The sequence below is a fragment of the Corythoichthys intestinalis genome, chromosome 22, assembly GCF_030265065.1.
Source record: "Corythoichthys intestinalis isolate RoL2023-P3 chromosome 22, ASM3026506v1, whole genome shotgun sequence".
Taxonomy (NCBI): domain Eukaryota; kingdom Metazoa; phylum Chordata; class Actinopteri; order Syngnathiformes; family Syngnathidae; genus Corythoichthys; species Corythoichthys intestinalis.
The window spans coordinates 15,026,191-15,045,083 of record NC_080416.1 but is presented as its reverse complement, the minus strand read 5'-3'; the positions used below and the strand labels follow the sequence as shown (position 1 = coordinate 15,045,083).

The 18,893-nt window shown below is 40.2% G+C and overlaps 2 protein-coding genes across 9 annotated transcripts in view; one reads left to right on the top strand and one right to left on the bottom strand.

Annotated features, from left to right (window-relative positions):
- The window catches only part of akap9 (A kinase (PRKA) anchor protein 9), a 78,933-nt gene extending 72,703 nt beyond the window's left edge, over positions 1-6,230 (top strand). For 4 of the 8 annotated variants that reach the window (XM_057827297.1, XM_057827296.1, XM_057827298.1 and 1 more), the window contains 10 exons: positions 451-601; positions 662-958; positions 1,027-1,503; positions 1,588-1,767; positions 1,848-2,054; positions 4,701-4,936; positions 5,023-5,114; positions 5,186-5,309; positions 5,384-5,514; positions 5,597-6,229. In XM_057827297.1, the coding sequence (XP_057683280.1) occupies positions 451-601; positions 662-958; positions 1,027-1,503; positions 1,588-1,767; positions 1,848-2,054; positions 4,701-4,936; positions 5,023-5,114; positions 5,186-5,309; positions 5,384-5,514; positions 5,597-5,643 (1,942 nt within the window). In that variant the 3' untranslated portion in view covers positions 5,644-6,229. Of the gene's footprint in view, positions 1-450; positions 602-661; positions 959-1,026; positions 1,504-1,587; positions 1,768-1,847; positions 2,055-4,700; positions 4,937-5,022; positions 5,115-5,185; positions 5,310-5,383; positions 5,515-5,596 lie in introns of all 8 variants that reach the window. The other 4 variants (XM_057827295.1, XM_057827293.1, XM_057827301.1 and 1 more) reach the window with 2 other exon arrangements.
- On the bottom strand, positions 5,815-17,111 carry LOC130910227 (lanosterol 14-alpha demethylase). Its single transcript, XM_057827302.1, has 10 exons — positions 16,807-17,111; positions 16,637-16,735; positions 14,479-14,655; positions 14,290-14,416; positions 14,057-14,231; positions 13,869-13,988; positions 13,608-13,803; positions 13,447-13,542; positions 9,389-9,557; positions 5,815-9,293 (listed from the first exon to the last, which is right to left on the bottom strand). The coding sequence occupies exons 1-10, from the start codon at positions 16,969-16,971 to the stop codon at positions 9,115-9,117; spliced, it is 1,503 nt and encodes a 500-aa protein (XP_057683285.1). The 5' UTR covers positions 16,972-17,111; the 3' UTR covers positions 5,815-9,114.
- Positions 17,112-18,893: the final 1,782 nt, after the last annotated feature.

Genomic DNA, 18,893 nt, shown 5'->3' with positions numbered 1-18,893 from the left:
GCTTGAATTGGATGCAGGTACGATGTTGGGAACTCATCCGACATCTCTGCAGCAAAATGATCTGACAAGTAGCAGAATGTGACAAAATCATGCCAGTCTTGATACTAGCTTCGCTTGCTAGCTAGCACAGCTATTCTCCTAGTCCAATCCAACCGCGTCGTCATCCCCAGTGTGCATTGCACGCGTAAAACATGGCGCCCTGCGTAAGTCAAAATATTTACTAAATATTATAGATTTCCAAATCAATGCCAATAATATATGTGTTTCTAATAACATATTTTAGTAAACGAGAACAATAATAAGCCCGTGGGGATCTTTAAGTCCGAGGTTCCCTTTAAGTCTGTTACAAGAGTGCTCTGTTGCAAGGTGTATGTCAGTTACCTGATTCATGAATAAAAAAAAAAGTATGAAATGTTTGGTAACAAATATTTTGGGGTTTTTTGCGTGTAGGGCTGAAGTATCACAAAAGGCCTCAGAGGTGGACGCACTGAACGAGCAGCTGTTGGAGGAGAGCCGGAAAGGTCGCGAACTTCAGTGGACCGTAGAGAAGGAGCGGTGTCGGGCAGGAAGGAGTGAGGAAAATGCTCTTGAACAGCTGGAGGTAAGATCTCTGCAACTCAAAGCAGCACAGGACGTACTTACTTCGACTTTTTTTCCCAAGGATCTGAACCTGGCTTTGGAGGAGCAAAAGAGCCAAGCAGAACAGCTGACGGCCACCTTGGAGCAAGAACGGCAGGAGTCTTCCCGTCTATGTCAGCAAGCCGAGAAGGAGAAACTGAGCTTCCAAAGGCGTCTTCGGGAGCTGCAAGTTCAACTGGAGACGCAGCAAGCAAAGGCTCAGGAGATGAAGTCCGCAATGGGCACGGCGAGGGAGCTACATGTAGGCGGAAGCTCAACAAGCCCAGAGGAGAACCTTTTAGAAGGACTGCACAAGGAATTGGATGACAAGCAAGCACAGGTAAGTGTTGAGCTGTTATAAAGAAAATAATTGAAAGAAAAAAAGTACTAAAATGCTTTTGTTTCTAGGTGTTGGATCTCCTTAGCCAAATAGAGGCTGTAAAGTTAGAGGTTCTGAGAAAAGACGAAGAGCTGAACCAAGTGGGACTTGAATCCAGGCAGAACCACGAGGCTATGCTGAATGTCCAGGCCAGGCTGGAGAAGGCGGAATCCAGGCTTTCAGAGACACGAAACCAGCTGGCGAACGAGGAATCCCGGCGGAGAAACCTAGAGGAGGATAAGAAACAACTTGAGGAGAGGTTTACTCAGGATAGCAGCGCTGGACGGGGGACACCGCACGCTTCCCAACACCAACACCACCACGGGCCTTGGCGCACGGCAGACACCGTCTTGGGGAAACTGCACCTCGTTGCCTCCAAGATCCGCAGCATGGCGTGCGAGGGCGCTGCTGAAATCAACAAGGAGGAGCTGTTGCTGCTCCAGTCCAGTGTTGATGATGTAATCAGTATGCTGCAGCAATCTCCAGCTCTTCCCTCTATCCCAGAGGTTAGCATTACTGTCCTAAATCCACTCCATCTATCACAGAAGAACCAAATGACCACTTTTCCTTTGCTTTTCTATCTCGTTTAGAGCGCCGCCCTGTTGGCGGGAGGCTCCTCTTCAAGCGCCTCCCTCACCGAGCGCCTCCTACGTCAGAATGCTGAGCTCACGGGTTTCGTGGGCCGCCTGACAGAGGAGAAGAACGACCTGAGGAACCACTCGCTGCGCCTTGAGGAAGAACTCCGCTGCTGTCGGCATGCAGGCGACACAGTAAATATTATGAAAATGCTATTGATTGTTAAAATTTGATAGACCTGGATTGAACATCTATCTCCACTTTAAAAATCTAGTACAGCGGGCGGAGAGGAGCGTACAGGCTGGACTCTGCCGACGCAGTGCTGCTCTCACAGGAGAAAGAGGCCTTGAGTCAGGAGAAGGTCCACTTGGAGAAAGCCTTGGATCAGGCCCTCGCTCAGGTGGCTCGACTCAAAGGAGAGATTAGGACCGACACGCTGAGGCAGATAACTGGACCGGAGGCGGACAACGCCGTGCTCAAGGTCAGCTGTAACCACTAAAAGAAATTTTAGGTTAACCATGTTTTTATTTGAGATTTACAGTCATGTGAAAAACCTAGGGCAACCTATGGAAGCCTGTGTGTTTTCTAGCATTTTTGGTCATCTGGATATTGGATTTCAATTTTAACAATCTCGAGAGATTCAAGTAATAGAACTAAACAATTAAAACTGAAAATTAGGTTTTTTAGAACTTTCTGTAACATGTCATTTTAAATAAATGCAATTTTTGTTGAGGAATAAATTGGGACATCCCCACATTCAATCCCACTTAAAATGGCTAATATCATACACAGGGGTATCACATCAGGTGCACATGATTAGAACACCAGTGTTTTGAAGCAGGCTTGCCTTATTTAAACCTCACATTTAGTTTGGTGTGCCCCTGACTGTTGAAGTGAGAGAAAACACCATGGTGAGATCAAAGGAGCAGTGTGAGGCCTTCAGAAAGAAGTTTGTAGACGCTATGAGTCTGGTAAGGGATTTCAAAAGATCTCAAAAGAATATAAAATCAGCCATCCCATTGTCCTGAAAATAGTTTACAAGTGGAAGACATTTAAAACAACTGCCAACATGCCCAGATCTGGCCTTCCAAGCAAGTTCACCCCGGGAGCAGACCGCAAGATGCTAAGTCTCCAAAAACCCTAAAATGTCATCACGGGATGTACAGCGCTGGCCAAAAGTATTGGCACCTCTGCAATTCTGTCAGATAATGCTCAATTTCACCCAGAAAATGGTTGCAATTACAAATGCTTTGGTAGTAATATCTTCATTTATTTGGCTTGCAATGAAAAACACAAAAGAGAATGGGGAACAAAAATAAATCATCATCATTTTACACAAAACTCCCAAAATGGGCTGGACAAAAGTATTGGCACCCTTTGAAAAATCAGGTGATGCTTCTCTAATTTGTTTAATTAACAGCACCCGCTACTTACCGGTGGCAATAACTAAATCACACTTGCAGCCAGTTAAAATGGATTCAAGTTGACTCAACCTCTGTCCTTTTGTGTATCACGTTGAGCACGGAGATAAGGATGAAGACCAAAGAACTCTCTGAGGACTTGAGAAGCAAAATTGTGAGGAAGCATGGGCAATCTCAATGCTACAAGTCCATCTCCAAAGACGTGAATGTTCTTTTGTCTACCGTGCGCAGTTTCATCAATAGGTGTAAAGCCCATGTCACTGTGGGTAACCTCCCTAGATGTGGACGGAAAAGAAAAATTGATGAGGGATTTCAACGAAAGCTTGTATGGATGGTGGATAAAGAACCTCGACTAACATCCAAAGGAGTTCAAGCTGTCCTGCAGTCCGAGGTTACAACAGGTCCCGTACTGACCGTCGGCGTCTGAATGAAAAGGGAGTCTATGGTATGATACCCAGGAAGACCCTACTTCTGACCCAGAGACATAAAAAAAGGCGGGCTGGAGTTTGCCGAAACTTACCTGGGAAAGCCAAAAAACCTTTTGGAAGAATGTTCTCTGGTCAGATGAGCCAAAAGTAGAGCTTTTTTGAAAAGGCATCAACATAGAGTTACAGGGAAAAAAACAAGCCCTTCAAAGAAAAGACGGCGGAGGATCCCTGATGTTTTGGGGTTGCTTTGCTACCTCTGGCACTGGACTGCTTGACCGTGTGCATGGCATTATGAAGTTTGAAGACTGCCAACAAATTTTGCAGCATAATGTGGGGCCCAGTGGGAGAAAATTGGGTCTCCCTGAGAGGTCATTGGTCTTCCAGCAGGAAAATTACCCAAAACACACTTCGAAAAGCACTAGAAAATGGTTTGAGAGAAAGCACTGGAGAGTTCTCAAGTGGCCAGCAATGAGTCCAGACCTGAATCCCATAGAACAGCTGTGGGGAGATCTGAAAATGGCAGTTTGGAGAAGGCACTCTTCAAATCTCAGAGACCTGGAGCAGTTGAGACGGATGGTTTAAAATTCCAGCAGAGCATTATAAGAAACTCATTGATAGAGACCGGAAGTGGTTGTTTGCAGTTGTTTTGTCTAAAGGACTTGCTACCAAGTGTTAGGCTGATGGTGCCGATACTTTTTTACAGCCCATTTTTGGAGTTTTGTGTACAATAATGATTTTTTTTTTTCATTCTCGTTTGTGTTTTTTCATTGCAAGCAAAATAAATGAAGATATTACGACCAAGGCATTTGTAATTGCAATCATTTTCTGGGAGAAATTGAGCATTATCTGACAGAATTGCAGGGGTACCAATACTTTTGGCCAGCACTGTATAGCAGGCTCTTGCTACTGTTGATGTGAAAGTGCATGTCTCTACAATTCACAACTTTAACCTTTATGGGAGGTGTGCAAGGAGGAAACCTTTGCTCTTCAAGCAGAACATGAAGGCCAGGACTTCTGGAATAATGTTCTTTGGACAAATGAATCTAAAATTGAATTATTTGGACACCGGAACAGAGGACATGTTTGGCATAAACCCAATACAGCATTCCAGGAAAAGAACCTCATACAAACTGTGAACCTTAGAGGCGGAAGTGTCATGGTTTGGGGATGCTTTGCTTCAGCAGGACCTGGCCAGCTCACCATCATAGAATCCACCATGAATTCTTTCGCGTATCAGAGAATCCTAATTTTTTCACATGACTGTATGTGTTTGTGCAGAGGATGTATGGTAGATACCTGCGCTCAGAGAGCTTCCGGAAGGCTCTGATCTACCAGAAGAAGTACCTATTGCTGCTGTTAGGTGGCTTCCAAGAGTGCGAGGAAGCTACTCTGGCACTGCTCTCCCGGATGGGCGGACGGCCCCCGGAAGGACTGGGCGGCGGATCACGGTGGCAGCGCAGCAGAGGGCTGATGCGTTTCCGCTCGGCTGTGCGCGTCTCTATCGCCCTTTCCAGGTCTGGCAGTGTGTTAAAAAAATAAAAAATGAAAAAGGGGATGAATTTTGCTGAGCTTGTTTTTTTTTTTTTTAAACTCCTCCCAGAATGCGTTTCTTGGTAAAACGCTGGCACAAAACGACAGGCATGAGCAACACTTCCTGTATTGCCCAGAAATGTGAAACCACAAGGATTATTGGTAAATAGAAAAAACAGCTTTTTGTCTCAATTATGTTTAGTTGCCAACCAATTTTTTTTCTTGTTGTTCAGGCACCGACGGTAGAGATTACCTCCACCCCGGTGTAGATGTCTTCCGTGACCGAGGTGGGAGCTCAAACAGGGGACGCAGCGGGCGGGAATCCCCCAGATCGCCCATCTCCGCCGCACAGCACAGGTAGGACGAGATCCCATAGCATTCGCACCGGCCGAACGACACCTTTTATTCACGTTCCGTTTCTTCCGTTCAAGGTTTCACGCGGCCGGAGACCCCGGGCTGCTCACGTGTGCCCACCTGCAGAGCTACGACCCCGACCGGGCCCTCACAGACTACATATCCAGACTGGAGGCCCTTCAGAGGAGACTGGGGAGTGTCACGTCAGGTCCTCCTCACTCATTTATACAGCACTTTTTGCAATGTAATCCCTCTTTTGTATTTAAAATGCAATATTCTACTTCTTCCAGGTGCTTCATCTTCACTCGCTCCACTGCACTTCAGCTTGAGAAGATAAGACGCCGAACAAAACAACATAAGTTGCCTTTTCTGATGCAAACTGTTCTCTTCCACATGGACCAAAATGCTTTTGAAAAGGAAAAAAAAAATCAGCGTACGACATGGTGATGTCGTCACCGCCACTTGAATGACGTGTAATTTAATTCAACTACAAATGGTGTACATTTTGTTTATGGATAATTTAAAAAGGTTTTTTGAGATTAATTTATGTTTGCGCGGGTGTCGGTTGGCTTAACTGGATTCTTCTACACACTTGTTTTGCTTCGAGGCCTGAAAACATTTGTAGAGAGCGTATTTTTATAGAAGCTTTTCTGGCTATTTTGTCAAAAACAAATAAAGGAGAAGATTTCATCCCGTCTTGTCTTTAATCGACATTGAAAATGTTTCGGTCAAACTGTATGCCATTTTTAGTTTGATTACATTTTACAGAGACCAAGACAAAAGTTCTGAAATCCTCCAGCTTCAGTGAATGCAACATCATATAAAGTATTAAAAAGTCATCTTTAATTAACTCTTTTGTGTGACTTTACAGAATGAAAGACAATTTTCCCTGTCGGGAGGCTCAACTTTTCCCAACTACAAGTTCTCTACAATTTACACAAGGTCATTGAAGGCATCATGATGGCAGGCTTGTATCTCAGAATGCGAAGAGGGTCCGACTGTAGCCCAGAGCCAAGCGACAGCCGCTACAAACCAAGCCTCATACATACTACGCCCCCTCCTGTTAGTACGCGGTACGGTGGCGCGAATATTTATTTCCCTATGTGAAGTTCAAAGGGTTTTGGGGACATTAAGTCCAACTGCTTAAACGAAACTTAACTAGCCACAGCGGTATTGCGGACACAGGGGCGTGACTAAACATATCTAGATTGTAATCTTTGCTGTGTTTGGAAATCATTGAATGTCCATTAACCGTTGACATGTGAAAGTTAAAACTTTTTTAGCATTTAATGCAACACTTGGTTAACTTTTCAGTTTTGGTCGATTTTAGCGACACCGGTGGACAAAAGCGGTAGTGTTTTGCATTAAGACTGCGTTTCCCATGAAGACTAGTGCATGAGCGTATAGTGTCGTAAAATCCTCACCTGCAGATAGATTAAACATTTGTTTCCAGCAGCTGTGTAAAGGATGAAAGAAAAAAGATTCAAATTAAATTTTGCTGCTTCGAGTATTTGTTAAAGTGGCGTTGTAATGGTTTGTTTTGAAAGTGTTTGCATTTGTTTTCATTGATTTGGGTGGATACACTGCCCTCTAGTGTCAACAGTGAATATGACAATTCATTTCACAGGGCTCATTCCAGCTGCTCTCTTTTAAGACCAAGATAAGCTAAGAAGGCTGTATTGGCACCATGGAAAAAGTACTGAGAAAATGGATTTCGTTCCACTGAAGTGGATCTACATGAACTCTGCTTTATAATATACATACGTTGCTAATTAGTTAAAAAAGTTCTACTTACGGTTTCCAGTAATTTTTTAGTAATCAGCGTTCTCGTGTCGGTCTTTTTCCCCCCCCGTGGCGCAGTGATATTAATACGGCGGAGTCGTATCTTCAGTGTGTGAAGCTATTTTAGGTCACATGCACCAATAGGAGACGCATAATATTGCTATGGGTTTCTAAAACAAACAACATGGTGGCGACCGCGTCAATTTACGACACGAGCGAAGATGAACAAAAGATATGAAAACCGCATTCGAAATTTAGTCAAAAGGCATCGAAACGATGCTATATGCATCTCTCATTTGTCCAGCCTAAAGTTTTTGTTTGCACTAATGTTTTTTTAGTGCATTCGTAATTTAGTTTCTCGGTATATTCAGTTGTTTTTTGTGGGAATATGTGTTTGAACCATTTATTTAGAGCATTTAAAAAAAAAAAAAAAAAAGTTAGCATTTTATAGCATTTAAGCTAGCGGACTTTGCTGTGTGAGTTAGCCAATTGTTCTTTTGTTGTACTTAGATCTTTATTTCTTTTTCCGTTTGAGGCTCAACTCAGGTATAGTATTTTTTTTTGTTTCTTATCTGATTACTTGATTATTCGAACTAACATCCAATAATCGATACACGTTACATGTACTTTGTTATATTTACTTGAGTAACGTTTTGAGAAAAATGTACTTCTTAAGGTAGTTTTACAACGCAACACTTTTTACTTGAGTAGATTTGTGAAGAACAAACACTATTCTTACTCCGCTACTTTGGGCTACACTAGTCGTTACATTTTTCCTCTTTATTCCTCTTTAATGACATTTTTGCCAGAGATGCCGACAGAGGCTGTGTAATTTTCACCAAACAGACGTTGCAACAAAAACAACATGCTCCATTATACCAAACAAAGGTAACAATGTTTTTACTCCACCAGAGGCGCTAATGCTCTTTGGACAGGTGTTTTTTTTATTTTTCCCCACAACAAAATTAGATTTAATTTCAGTTAAGGGGGGAAAAGGATTCAAAACAATTCCAAAAGTGGTTCAAAATACTGTAATGTGGTCCTAAAAAACTAATGGTTGACGTTATCTCAATAAGGCACAAAATGGTTACTAAGGTTTTAGGATTAAAGGACAGGTGATGTATCAAGTGCTGTTCTAGTCTGAATTAGATTTTTGTGTCATCCTTTTGGCCCAATATAGTAAAGTATAATAAGTTCATATAAATGACGTGCTGCGAAAAAAAAAAAAGCATTATTAAAAAAAAAAACTGACATTCTAAGCAGTCATTCACAATGGTACCCATTACTTGAGTATTCTTTCCAACAAATACTTTTTTCAGTAAATTTTTGGATGTCTACTTTTACTGGAGTAATATTATTTGGAAGTAAAGCTACTCTTACTTGAGTAAAATTTTTGGCTACTCTACCCACCTCTGCTCCTCAGACAAAACTTTTTCCTCTTTTGTTGCTCTGCCATCTTTGCAGATTTCGTGCGAAAGCGTTCGCATCGACTTCTGCCTTTATAATGAATGGAGAAAGGGGGAAGTGACGTATGCCGTAAAGCAGTCGGCACATTTGTTGTGTTGAGGTGTCATTCAACTAGTTGTTAATCGACATATCACAAATGTTCTGAAAATATTTTATAAAGGTTGAAAAGTCACCAGGTGTTGCTTTAAAGATGGGTTCAAATCAAGATTTTGCCGATTTAGAAGTATTTTAGATAAAAAGTTAGCTTAGGTGCGACAACAGAGAAGTCTACAGCTTTAAGATGGCAGCTGTTTACCAAGCTGCCCAGACTGATTTTGCATTTAATTGTACATACTAGTACATGTGATAGCTATGAAACGCATGCATCTAGTTCTATATACATGATATCTATGAGACGCATCAGACGCTATCACCGTAGCATCATGTGTCGTTTGTACAAGGCGTGGTTTGTAGCGGCTGTCACTTGGCTCTGGGCTGCAGTCAGGTATTATTGCAGCACGCTGGTACAGAAATAGTGGTCCATTTTATGTATGTCCCTCTTATGTGAAACATTTTCACTTCAATGTTTCCTTCTTTTGTATGCAATGACGGGGTTGTTAGGGGTATGTATCATTGTGGTGTAGTTGATAGTAGGGAAGTAACCATCCACCAGGTCAAAGTCATACAGACGCAGCAACGTAGACCAGATGGTTTTGATCTGCACGTAGGCAAAGTTCTCGCCGATGCAGCGATGTCGCCCTGAATAATAATTTAAAAAAATATATATATAGGCTATATAGTATATAAATGTGTTGTTTTGGGATTTATTTTAGTGTTTTCAAAGGGGTGCACACCTGCTCCAAAAGGCACGTAGGCAAATTTCTCTCCAGCGGCAGGGTTATCGTGAAGGTAGCGCTCAGGATCGAACCGCGTCCTCTCGCGCCACGTGTCCTTCAGACGGTGGTTGACTGTCGGGGACACGCACACCTGGTGGCCCGCGGGGATGGTGAAACCTGACGCCATCTGCGGAACAGAAAGGTAACATTATCTTTAACTTTTTCAGTGCTACTGACGATGTCAGCCGTCCAATCATGTGGCTCTCTTTGTGAATTTAAATTAGCTTATCACTAGTAGACATCAATGGCAGTCAATTAGTTGAAGGGAACCTCTGACTTAAAGACTTGCAGGCTCTAAAAAGCCACAATTGTCGTCTTTCACTAAAATAAATTATGAGAAACATAAAATATTGCCATTGATTTAAAAATCTATAATATTTAGTAAGTGTTTTGACATACGGCGGGCACCATGTTTTATGCATGGAATGGACGCTCAGGGTGATGACGTAGTTGGCCTGGACTGGGAGAATAGTTGCTAGCGACGTAGTAGCTGCATCTAATTCCAGCTCATCAGCAGTGTCTTAAACCGATCCTAAGCAGGTTGCCAAGATATTGACTTGCTGCCATTTGAAAATTTGTATACTCAATGCCTTCGTTGTTTGCCTTGGTTTTTTACGCGGCGAGACGTCCAACACATGCGCACATTGGTTAAAAGCCGTGAGTACAGTGATCTCTCGTTTTTCGCAGTTCAAATTTTTTTCCTTTTATTGTGTGTTCAATGTACAAGATTCAGCATTGGAACGATATATATATATATGTTAGGGCTGCAGCTATCGATTATTTTAGTAGTCGATTAATCGATGAACTAGTTGGTTCGAATAATCGGATAAGGAACAATGAAAAATTAAAATACCTGAGTTGAGCCTCAAATGGTATAAAAAAATAAAAAAAATAAATGAGGATCTATGTATAACAAAAGGACAATTGGCCAACTTTCATAGCAAAAGTCTGCTAGCTTAAATGCTATAAAATGCAAACTTTTTTTTTTTTTTTTTTTTTTTTTTTTTTTGAAGTTCAGACACATATTCCCGCAAACAACTGCTGAATATACTTACAAACTAAATTACGAATGTATTAAAAAAAAAACTCAAACAAAAACTTTATTATGTTGGTCTTAATGGGGAGCAGCTGGATTCACCCATGTGAAATGAGGCAGACCAGAGTGTATCCACCTAAATCAAAACTAAATGAAAACACTTTGAAAATAAACCATTACAACGCCACTTAAATTTTGCTGCTTCGAGTATTCATTTAATTAAATTCAAATCTTTTTTTCTAATCGAATACCCAAGTTAATCGATTAATCGTTGCGGCACTAATATATACATATATATATATTAAAAAAGACAAGTTTTTTCACTTTTTTTCTCAAAGTATAATTTTACAAAATTGTGTATTTTTTTTTTTTTACAAATGAGTTTTAAGCACTTCAAATGTAATAATTATGGTAGATTTTGAACATGTTACTGTCCCACCGAATTATATTTAAACAAGAATAAAAAAAAAAGTCTGGCTTTATTAAATGCTTCATTGAGTAAGTCTGCTCAAATTCAAAGCTGCTCACTTGCACACAAGGAGTTTCCACAGCAAGTAAAACGATGATTGCCTTTGAAGTTCGCTTTTCTGGCAAGAAGCTCATGACAGCTCATTTGTATTTTTTATTTATTTTTTTTTTATAATTGAAAAAAAATCCGCGATGGGCTATACTATTTGTATTTTTACTGAGTCTTTTATTAGCGTTTCATTGCCTCAAAATACTTTTTGCATGTTTTTCCCTCTCATATTTTAAAGCTATGTGTTTTCTTGTGGTAGCTTTCAAACAGATTGTTGATCTGTTGACCACATTAGTCAGATAGCGTATTTAAACCACCCTTATTTGAGATTAATAGGTTTAAGTATTTTCTTAAGGCATCTAAACAAAACAAGCTGAAAAGGCACGGTAGTACTTTGGTTGTCAAATTTGCTTCTTGTGGGATGTTTCGCCGGTGGAGCACATTTCGGCAGAACAGTTTTTTTCCCCCCCTACTCTTGTCTCGTCTCATCTCGTCTTTCCTGTTCATTTTGCTTTTGCTGCTCGTTTTGTGAAATATCGACAGTGCTGTCCTGCTCATTAATGTTGCTCTCGGGTTTAATTGAAATGGCTGAACAGATGACATGTTTATGTTTCTAGTCAAACTCTGGAAACCCGGCAGCATAGTGCAGTGACGTCAACAACAATGGCGACCTTCTAAATAAACTAATTTTACAAATTGTATAAAACCGAAAACATCAAGAGGGGTTTTAATTAGGTCCGTCAAAATTATCGCGTTCACGGCTGGTAATTAATTTTTTAAATTAATCTCATTAAAATATTTGACGCAATTAACGCACATGCCCCGCTCAAACAGATTAAAATGACAGCAGAGTGCAATGCCAACTTGTTACTTGTGTTTTTTGGAGTTTTGTCGCCCTCTGCTGGCGCTTGGGTGCGACTGATTTTATGGGCTTAAGCACCCATGAACATTGTGTAATTATTGACATCAACAACGGCGGGCTACTAGTTTATTTTTTTGATAGAAAATTTTACAAATTTTATTAAAACGAAAACATTACGAGGGGTTTTAATATAAAATTTCTATAACTTGTACTAACATTTATCTTTTAAGAACAACGTCTTTCTATCCATGGATCGCTTTAACAGAATGTTAATAATGTTTATGCCATCTTGTTGATTTATTGTTATGATAAACAAATACATTGCTTATGTACCGTATGTTGAATGTATACATCCATCTTGTGTCTTATCTTTCCATTCCAACAATAATTTGTAGAAAATATGGCATATTTTATAGATGGTTTGAATTGCGATTAATTACGATTAATTAATTTTTAATCTTTAATTAACTCGATTAAAAATTTTAATCGTTTGACAGCCCTAGTTTTAATGTGAAATTATTTTAACTAGAGATGTCCCGATCGATCAGGTCCGATCACGTCATTTTCAAAGTATCGGAATCGGCAAAAAAATATCGGCCATGCCTTTTTTCAATATATAGATATTTTTTAATTAATTTGTTTTCTAATTGTATTTAATGTTAAAGACATAATATGTTACACTCATCCAGAGTCTTTAGTTTAGGCTTAAGGTAGGGTTATTAAATTTATCCCAATAACGGCGGTAATTAATTTTTTGAAAAAATGTATCACGTTACAATATTTAACACAATTAATGCATGCGCTGCACGACCCACTCAAATATTGTCGCGCTCAATCTGTCATGGCGCCGTTTTACCTATATAGAGAGATAAAAGGCAGCGTAAAATGAGTAGAGTGAATTTTGGCAGCCTTTGGAGCCTTTTTTTAATTGGCTAAAGCTTTACAATCCCTCTCCCTACGATTAGAAATATCATGGGAAGCAATGTGGGAAAGCAAGGTAGCAATTGATCTTTTTCTTAATACCTTATGTTATTTCCCAACACAGAGAAGATACATCAATTGGTAGCACTACGCACAGTCATGGTTCCACTTCCCATCATGCATTTGGGCATGGCTGCAGTATCATTTACTGAAAGTTCAACAAATACACTAGATGGCAATATTTAGTCACAATATACAAAGTCACAAGTCCTTCTGTCCGTGGATCCCTCTCACAGAAAGAATGTTAATAATGTAAATGCCATCTTGAGGATTTATTGTCATAATAAACCAATACAGTACTTATGTACTGTATGTTGAATATATATATTCGTCTGAGTTTTATTCATTTTTTTCTTAATGTATTGCCAAAATGTATATGATCAGGAAAAATTATTGGAAATGATTGGAATTGAATCGGGAGCAAAAAAAAAGCAATCGGATCGGGAAATATCGGAATCGGCAGATACTCAAACTAAAACGATCGGGATCGGATCGGGAGCAAAAAAACATGATCGGAACAACCCTAATTTTAACTCATACTAACGTTTAACTGTTAAGAACTACAAGTCTTTCTTTCTGTAGTTCCCTTTAATACTGAGAAATAGCAATGATGTCTTTACCTGAGTCGATCGAGCCATCCTCATCATGGTCATGATAGGCGGGCGTAGCCTCAGAGTTTCCTTTAAGCAACGCTCCAACAAGTTTAGCTCCTTCAACTGTGGAATATTTTGTTAATATCATGTGTTTTTAATGTAAAAAACGTATTTTATGATGGTGGTACCTGATCCAGGTGGAGGGGCGGCAGGTTGTCACCGCACACGGCCTTCTGCTCCGCGTAACAGAGTTCCTGCGTGGCTTTATCTCTAGCTAGGAAGAAGCCCAACCAGGCGCTCGTCGTGGACGACGTGTGCTGGCCGGCCAGCAGCAGGCCGATGAGCAAGCCGACGATCTCGTCGTCCGACAGTGGACGTCCGTCCCTTTTAGATGGGAAGAAAAACATTCTACCGTCTTGGAACAGGGATTAGATTTTTATTTCTTTTACTTGTAAGTGGCGTCCACAAGCGTCTGGAGGATGTCGTCTACTTTCTCCTCAGAGCGTCTTCGCTTCTGGATCACCTTAAAGAAGATGTTCTTGATCTCCCGGTGAGCTTTGTCACGCTTCCTGAAGTCGACAAAACTGTGTCAAATCATCTCTCTTCATTGAGTTCCCCAATAATGTTATTGCCCCACCTGAAGCTAGGCAGCGGCAGCCATCCGGGTAGCAGCCAGGCGGCGTGACTGAAACCTCCGTCCAGGTCTGCGTAGAGCTGAGCCACGTGCTCGTCCAGCAGGCCGCGGATCTCCTTGCCGTGCAGGCAGCTGCTGGCCGTCAGGATGATGAGCTCAGACAATGCTTCGAACAGATCTGAAAAAAGGAAAAGTTCAGAAATGCATGCATACATTTCCGAACATAAAGAACGTACTTCTCTGGCCGCTGTCTCCCCATCTCTGAAAATATTCGATGGTCTCCTCCTCGATGATTCTGACATGCTCTTTAAAGCGAGCGATGTTCAGGCCCGTCTTCAGCATCTTTTTTTGTTCAAGAAATATCTACACACACATTTAAAGTGAGACATATTTTCTCTTTTCCCCGTGTCATGCTGGACTCTTACCGGGTTAGGGACGTCGTAGGCGACACCTTTTCCAAAGACTGGAGTGGTGAGTCGGGAGTAGACATCTTCTGCGTTTAGGTCTTCGTTTTTGCTGTTGAAGAGCAGTGTGGCGGCGTCGCTACCCAGAAGATAGGTGAAGGTTTTACCAACCATGGTGAAGCTGAAAACTGGTCCATACTGTGGAAGGTCAGGAATTCAAATGATCCATCTCACTTCTTAAAAGCTAAAATGTTCACCCATAGACAAAAGTTACAAACATCTGGAATAATATAGTTTTGTAAGTAGACTTTGTTACCTATTGAGCTGACACTTCGTCATTCTTTGCATCACGCCTTATCATAGGGGGCCGAGCTTCATTTAGTAATAGCCGAAGACGGCACACACTCATGTCGGATTTAAGCATGGATTTTTGAAGAACTACGAAAGCTGTACCGCATACAAAAAGCAAGGATTGTCTCAGGAGTGATTTGTGAGCGGATTCAAGGAATAAATATGTTATTTTTCGTACCATGCATGCATTTTGAAACGTGAAAATAATCAGTGCGAGAATGGCTACGGCATTGGCGTCATTCTTCGACATATATATGTAAATTAGATGTGTAACTGCTCGTTTTTTTGCTCTTCTAACAAAGAATCGAGACAATTTTACATCTATATACTGTACGTAAAATAAATTCTACCTGATCGGTTTCTTTTGCGTTCAACCAACAATCGAGACTGTTTTACATCCGTATCTATAAAAAAGGGCTATCTTATACGCAATTTATAATTTTTTATTTAGATTTTATACTTGCAAGTCACTTTTGAGATTTTAACTTATCATGCACTGCAAAGGGAAATGCTCCAAGGCATAGTCCAATATTCATTTATATGCAATATTCTAGGTGCAATACTTACTCACCCGCAATATTCAAAGCCTTAACTGTCAAACTGCTGCTACTTCACTTCGATTATTTGCACTGCCTAAACATAGAGCTATTTCATACACATTTTATATTTGTTTATTTAGATTTTATACTTGCAAGTCACTTTTGAGATTCTAACTTATCATGCACTGCAAAGGGAAATGCTCCAAGGCATAGTCCAATATTCATTTATATGCAATATTCTAGGTGCAATACTTACTCACCTGCAATATTCAAAGCCTTAACTGTCAAACTGCTGCTACTTCACTTCGATTATTTGCACTGCCTAAACATAGAGCTATTTCATACACATTTTATATTTGTTTATTTAGATTTTATACTTGCAAGTCACTTTTGAGATTCTAACTTATCATGCACTGCAAAGGGAAATGCTCCAAGGCATAGTCCAATATTCATTTATATGCAATATTCTAGGTGCAATACTTACTCACCTGCAATATTCAAAGCCTTAACTGTCAAACTGCTGCTACTTCACTTCGATTATTTGCACTGCCTAAACATAGAGCTATTTCATACACATTTTATATTTGTTTATTTAGATTTTATACTTGCAAGTCACTTGTGAGATTTTAACTTATCATGCACTGCAAAGGGAAATGCTCCACAATTTCATTGTACAACTGTATAATGACAATAAAAGGCTATTCTATTTTATAAAAAGTTGTGATTTTATATTGAATTTATTAGAAATCTATTTATATATTATAATTGATTCTGAATGCTTTACTCAAGTATTAAGTTTCTGATGTGAAAATTGAGTGATTTATTAGCTGTTGAAAGCATGCAGTAAATAAGAGAAAATTTAGTTTCTGGTTTTCTGGGTAAAAAGCTATATGATATGTTCAATATTGCTATTCATCCTGAAAATATAGGTGATTATCTCTGCATTTGGTTATTTTTGTGCATCTAGTGTAAAATCAGATTTTTATAGCCATTTCAAGGTATGTTATATTAAAAAAAAATATTAATTGGGATTTTATTAGGGAACGACTTCGATTTTTTTTTTTTTTTTTTATTCCGCTGCTCATGGAGACTCATATATGGGTAAGGTAGGTGCCTGTTTTGGTTTTAGGTCGGCAGCAGCTTTCGTTTTGAAAATATTTGAATTTAAGGTTTTTGAAAATAGGCCCCCTACGAATCGGCTCCGTTTCCTGTGTCATGTCAATAGGTTATGTAGTCTATGTATGTAGTCTATGTATAGATTTTAAACTTCACATGATCTGTTAACTTACTTTTTCGTAGGCATTTTCCAAAAAATCAATGGGACTTTTGCCAAATGCAACAGCATGACCCAGAAAAGGGATACTGGAAGGGATGTAAGGTGGGTATTTCTGTTCCCAAACAAAACAAAATCGTGGATTAGAATTCAAACGTCACTTTCACAAACTGTCATTGAACTCACCACACGCTTGTCAGAAGTCCGTCTAAGAAGTATTTTGCTGTAAAAGTATCCCAACGTGAGGGTGACGACAGAAACGGCCAGGATCAAGGATGTTAGGTTATCGTTCATTTTGCCAACAGTGTCCCCGAGCAGCCTGGTGCTCATCTGATACAAATGCATCGACATGGTTAAAGCTTTGGATCCCCGGTTCGCTTACTTAAGCATACGAACCGCTGGTTAAAATTAAGCGACACTCTAGTTAAAAATAGTTGGACCACCGGTATTGCATCCCCGCCATCTCTACCTGTCAACGACTGTCCCGCCCCCGCCTGACCAAGAGAAGTTTTCGATTGGCTGTTGGTTTCGTGTCTGTCAATAACCTCCTCCTCTGATAGGGTGCTTCACTCTGAACCGATGTCTGCCGTTATGACGTAATCACGTGGCCAAATAATAAAAAGTCAAAACGTATATTTAAAAAAAAAATTTGCTACACACGTGTCTGTCAATATCAAGATTTGTTGTTGTTTTTTTTAAATAAATAAATACTGCTTCGGGGTTAATTAGCAAAAATAATTTCTTCACCAATTAGTGCCACCTGGCTGTCACCTAGCTTTCCTTCAAAAAGCACATTACTCCGTAATAAACGTGACAACGAATACTTCGTCGCAATAAAGGTAATTTTACTGTTTTTAAAGGCTTTGAAATATATTTAAGGTAGTATTAATACAATTGGACTATTTTAGGTGAGAATTGACGAGAACTATGTTATTGCTACAAATTAGCCATTAGCACAAACTGGTGTTTAAATTTTTTTTTTTTTTTTTTTTTTATAAAGCTAGGGCACTTATTTTATTTTACAAAAGGTCTTTAAACACGCTACCAAACAAAAATCTCACAAGAAAAAGAATGTACCTTAGCCGAAATATTTTAATTTGTTCAGTAGTAAACATGAAATGAATGAAACCCTAATTTTCAGACTATAAGCTGCTACTTTCTCCCCCTCATTTTGAATCCTGCGGCTAATAGCCCAGTGCGGCTTATTTGACAGCGGCGTCATAAGACTGCTATAAGACCGTCATCAGGGGTTAATTTGTGCCAGATCCTGCCGGAACAAGATCCGGGACCTCTTCATTTTGGCCTCCCCGTGTTCCGGGACTTATTTGGGCAGATCCGGCACCTCTCGTGTATAGAAAATAATATAAAACCATTTTTAAGAAAAATATTGTAATAGCTCCGAATGGAGGGAAAGAAGGAGAGGATTCATTGATGGCTTTCCCCACTTTATGGTGGCAACAATAAGAAAACAATAAACAAAATAACGGCTTGCTTCTCGCCCGTTTACCCCTCGCTTCCCACTACCTCACGGCTCTCCAGTCCCAGCGTCTCTTAAAGGGACCGTGCTTAGTTACGGACACTACAATATAAAATAGAAAAATTAATATGCATAAATTCATTTACAGAACAAATCCCAAGAATTGCATGTTGTTTATAAAATTTTAACGTCATTTGAAAGAGTCGGAAATTTGTTGATGCACTGAAAAGCTGGACCAACAAATCACGCCCCTGACATAAAAAAAAAAAAAAAAAAGGAAATTTGCGGCCTCTGGGGAGCAAGCAGCCAGGATCAAACAGTATTTCAACATCCCAAAAAGACCGTTGCATTTACTGTCTTTTTTTCAAAATGAAGGCAGATGGTTCAAAACGAGTCGGAAAAGCAACAACCGGCGATGAGGGCAGCTACAGCGATAATGCTAACGGGCAGGACTGGGTGCAGCAGGAGGCTAGCGCCGCAGCAGCTAGCTAGATTCACGGACAGCCAGCCAAACTGGGGCAGGAAGCTGGTGCGGTTGAGCGCCACGTGGACTGAGTTCCAGCTACAGGCCCAGCAGTCAGCCAAGTGGACGACCAACAGCCGGAGCAACAGGCCAGTACCCTTATGGTAAATTCGGGTTTGGGCTGCACAATTTGTAAGGCGGTGGGAACTTTGGGGCCAGAGAGGAATGGGGGGGTGAAACCCACAAAAGAATGGGTTTGTCTTATGTATGGTAGTCTCTGATTTAAATTATTTATTTATTTATTTTTAATGTTTTACCAGTTCGACTGTACGT

Excerpts from the sequence above, each read along its gene's own strand:
- LOC130910227 (XM_057827302.1), bottom strand. The coding sequence starts at position 16,971 with ATGTCGATGCATTTGTATCAGATGAGCACCAGGCTGCTCGGGGACACT. Across the intron at positions 14,417-14,478 it reads CCTACGACGTCCCTAACCCG|ATATTTCTTGAACAAAAAAA; the intron begins GTAAGAGTCCAG and ends ATGTGTGTGTAG. Across the intron at positions 9,558-13,446 it reads GGATGGCTCGATCGACTCAG|ATGGCGTCAGGTTTCACCAT; the intron begins GTAAAGACATCA and ends TCTGTTCCGCAG.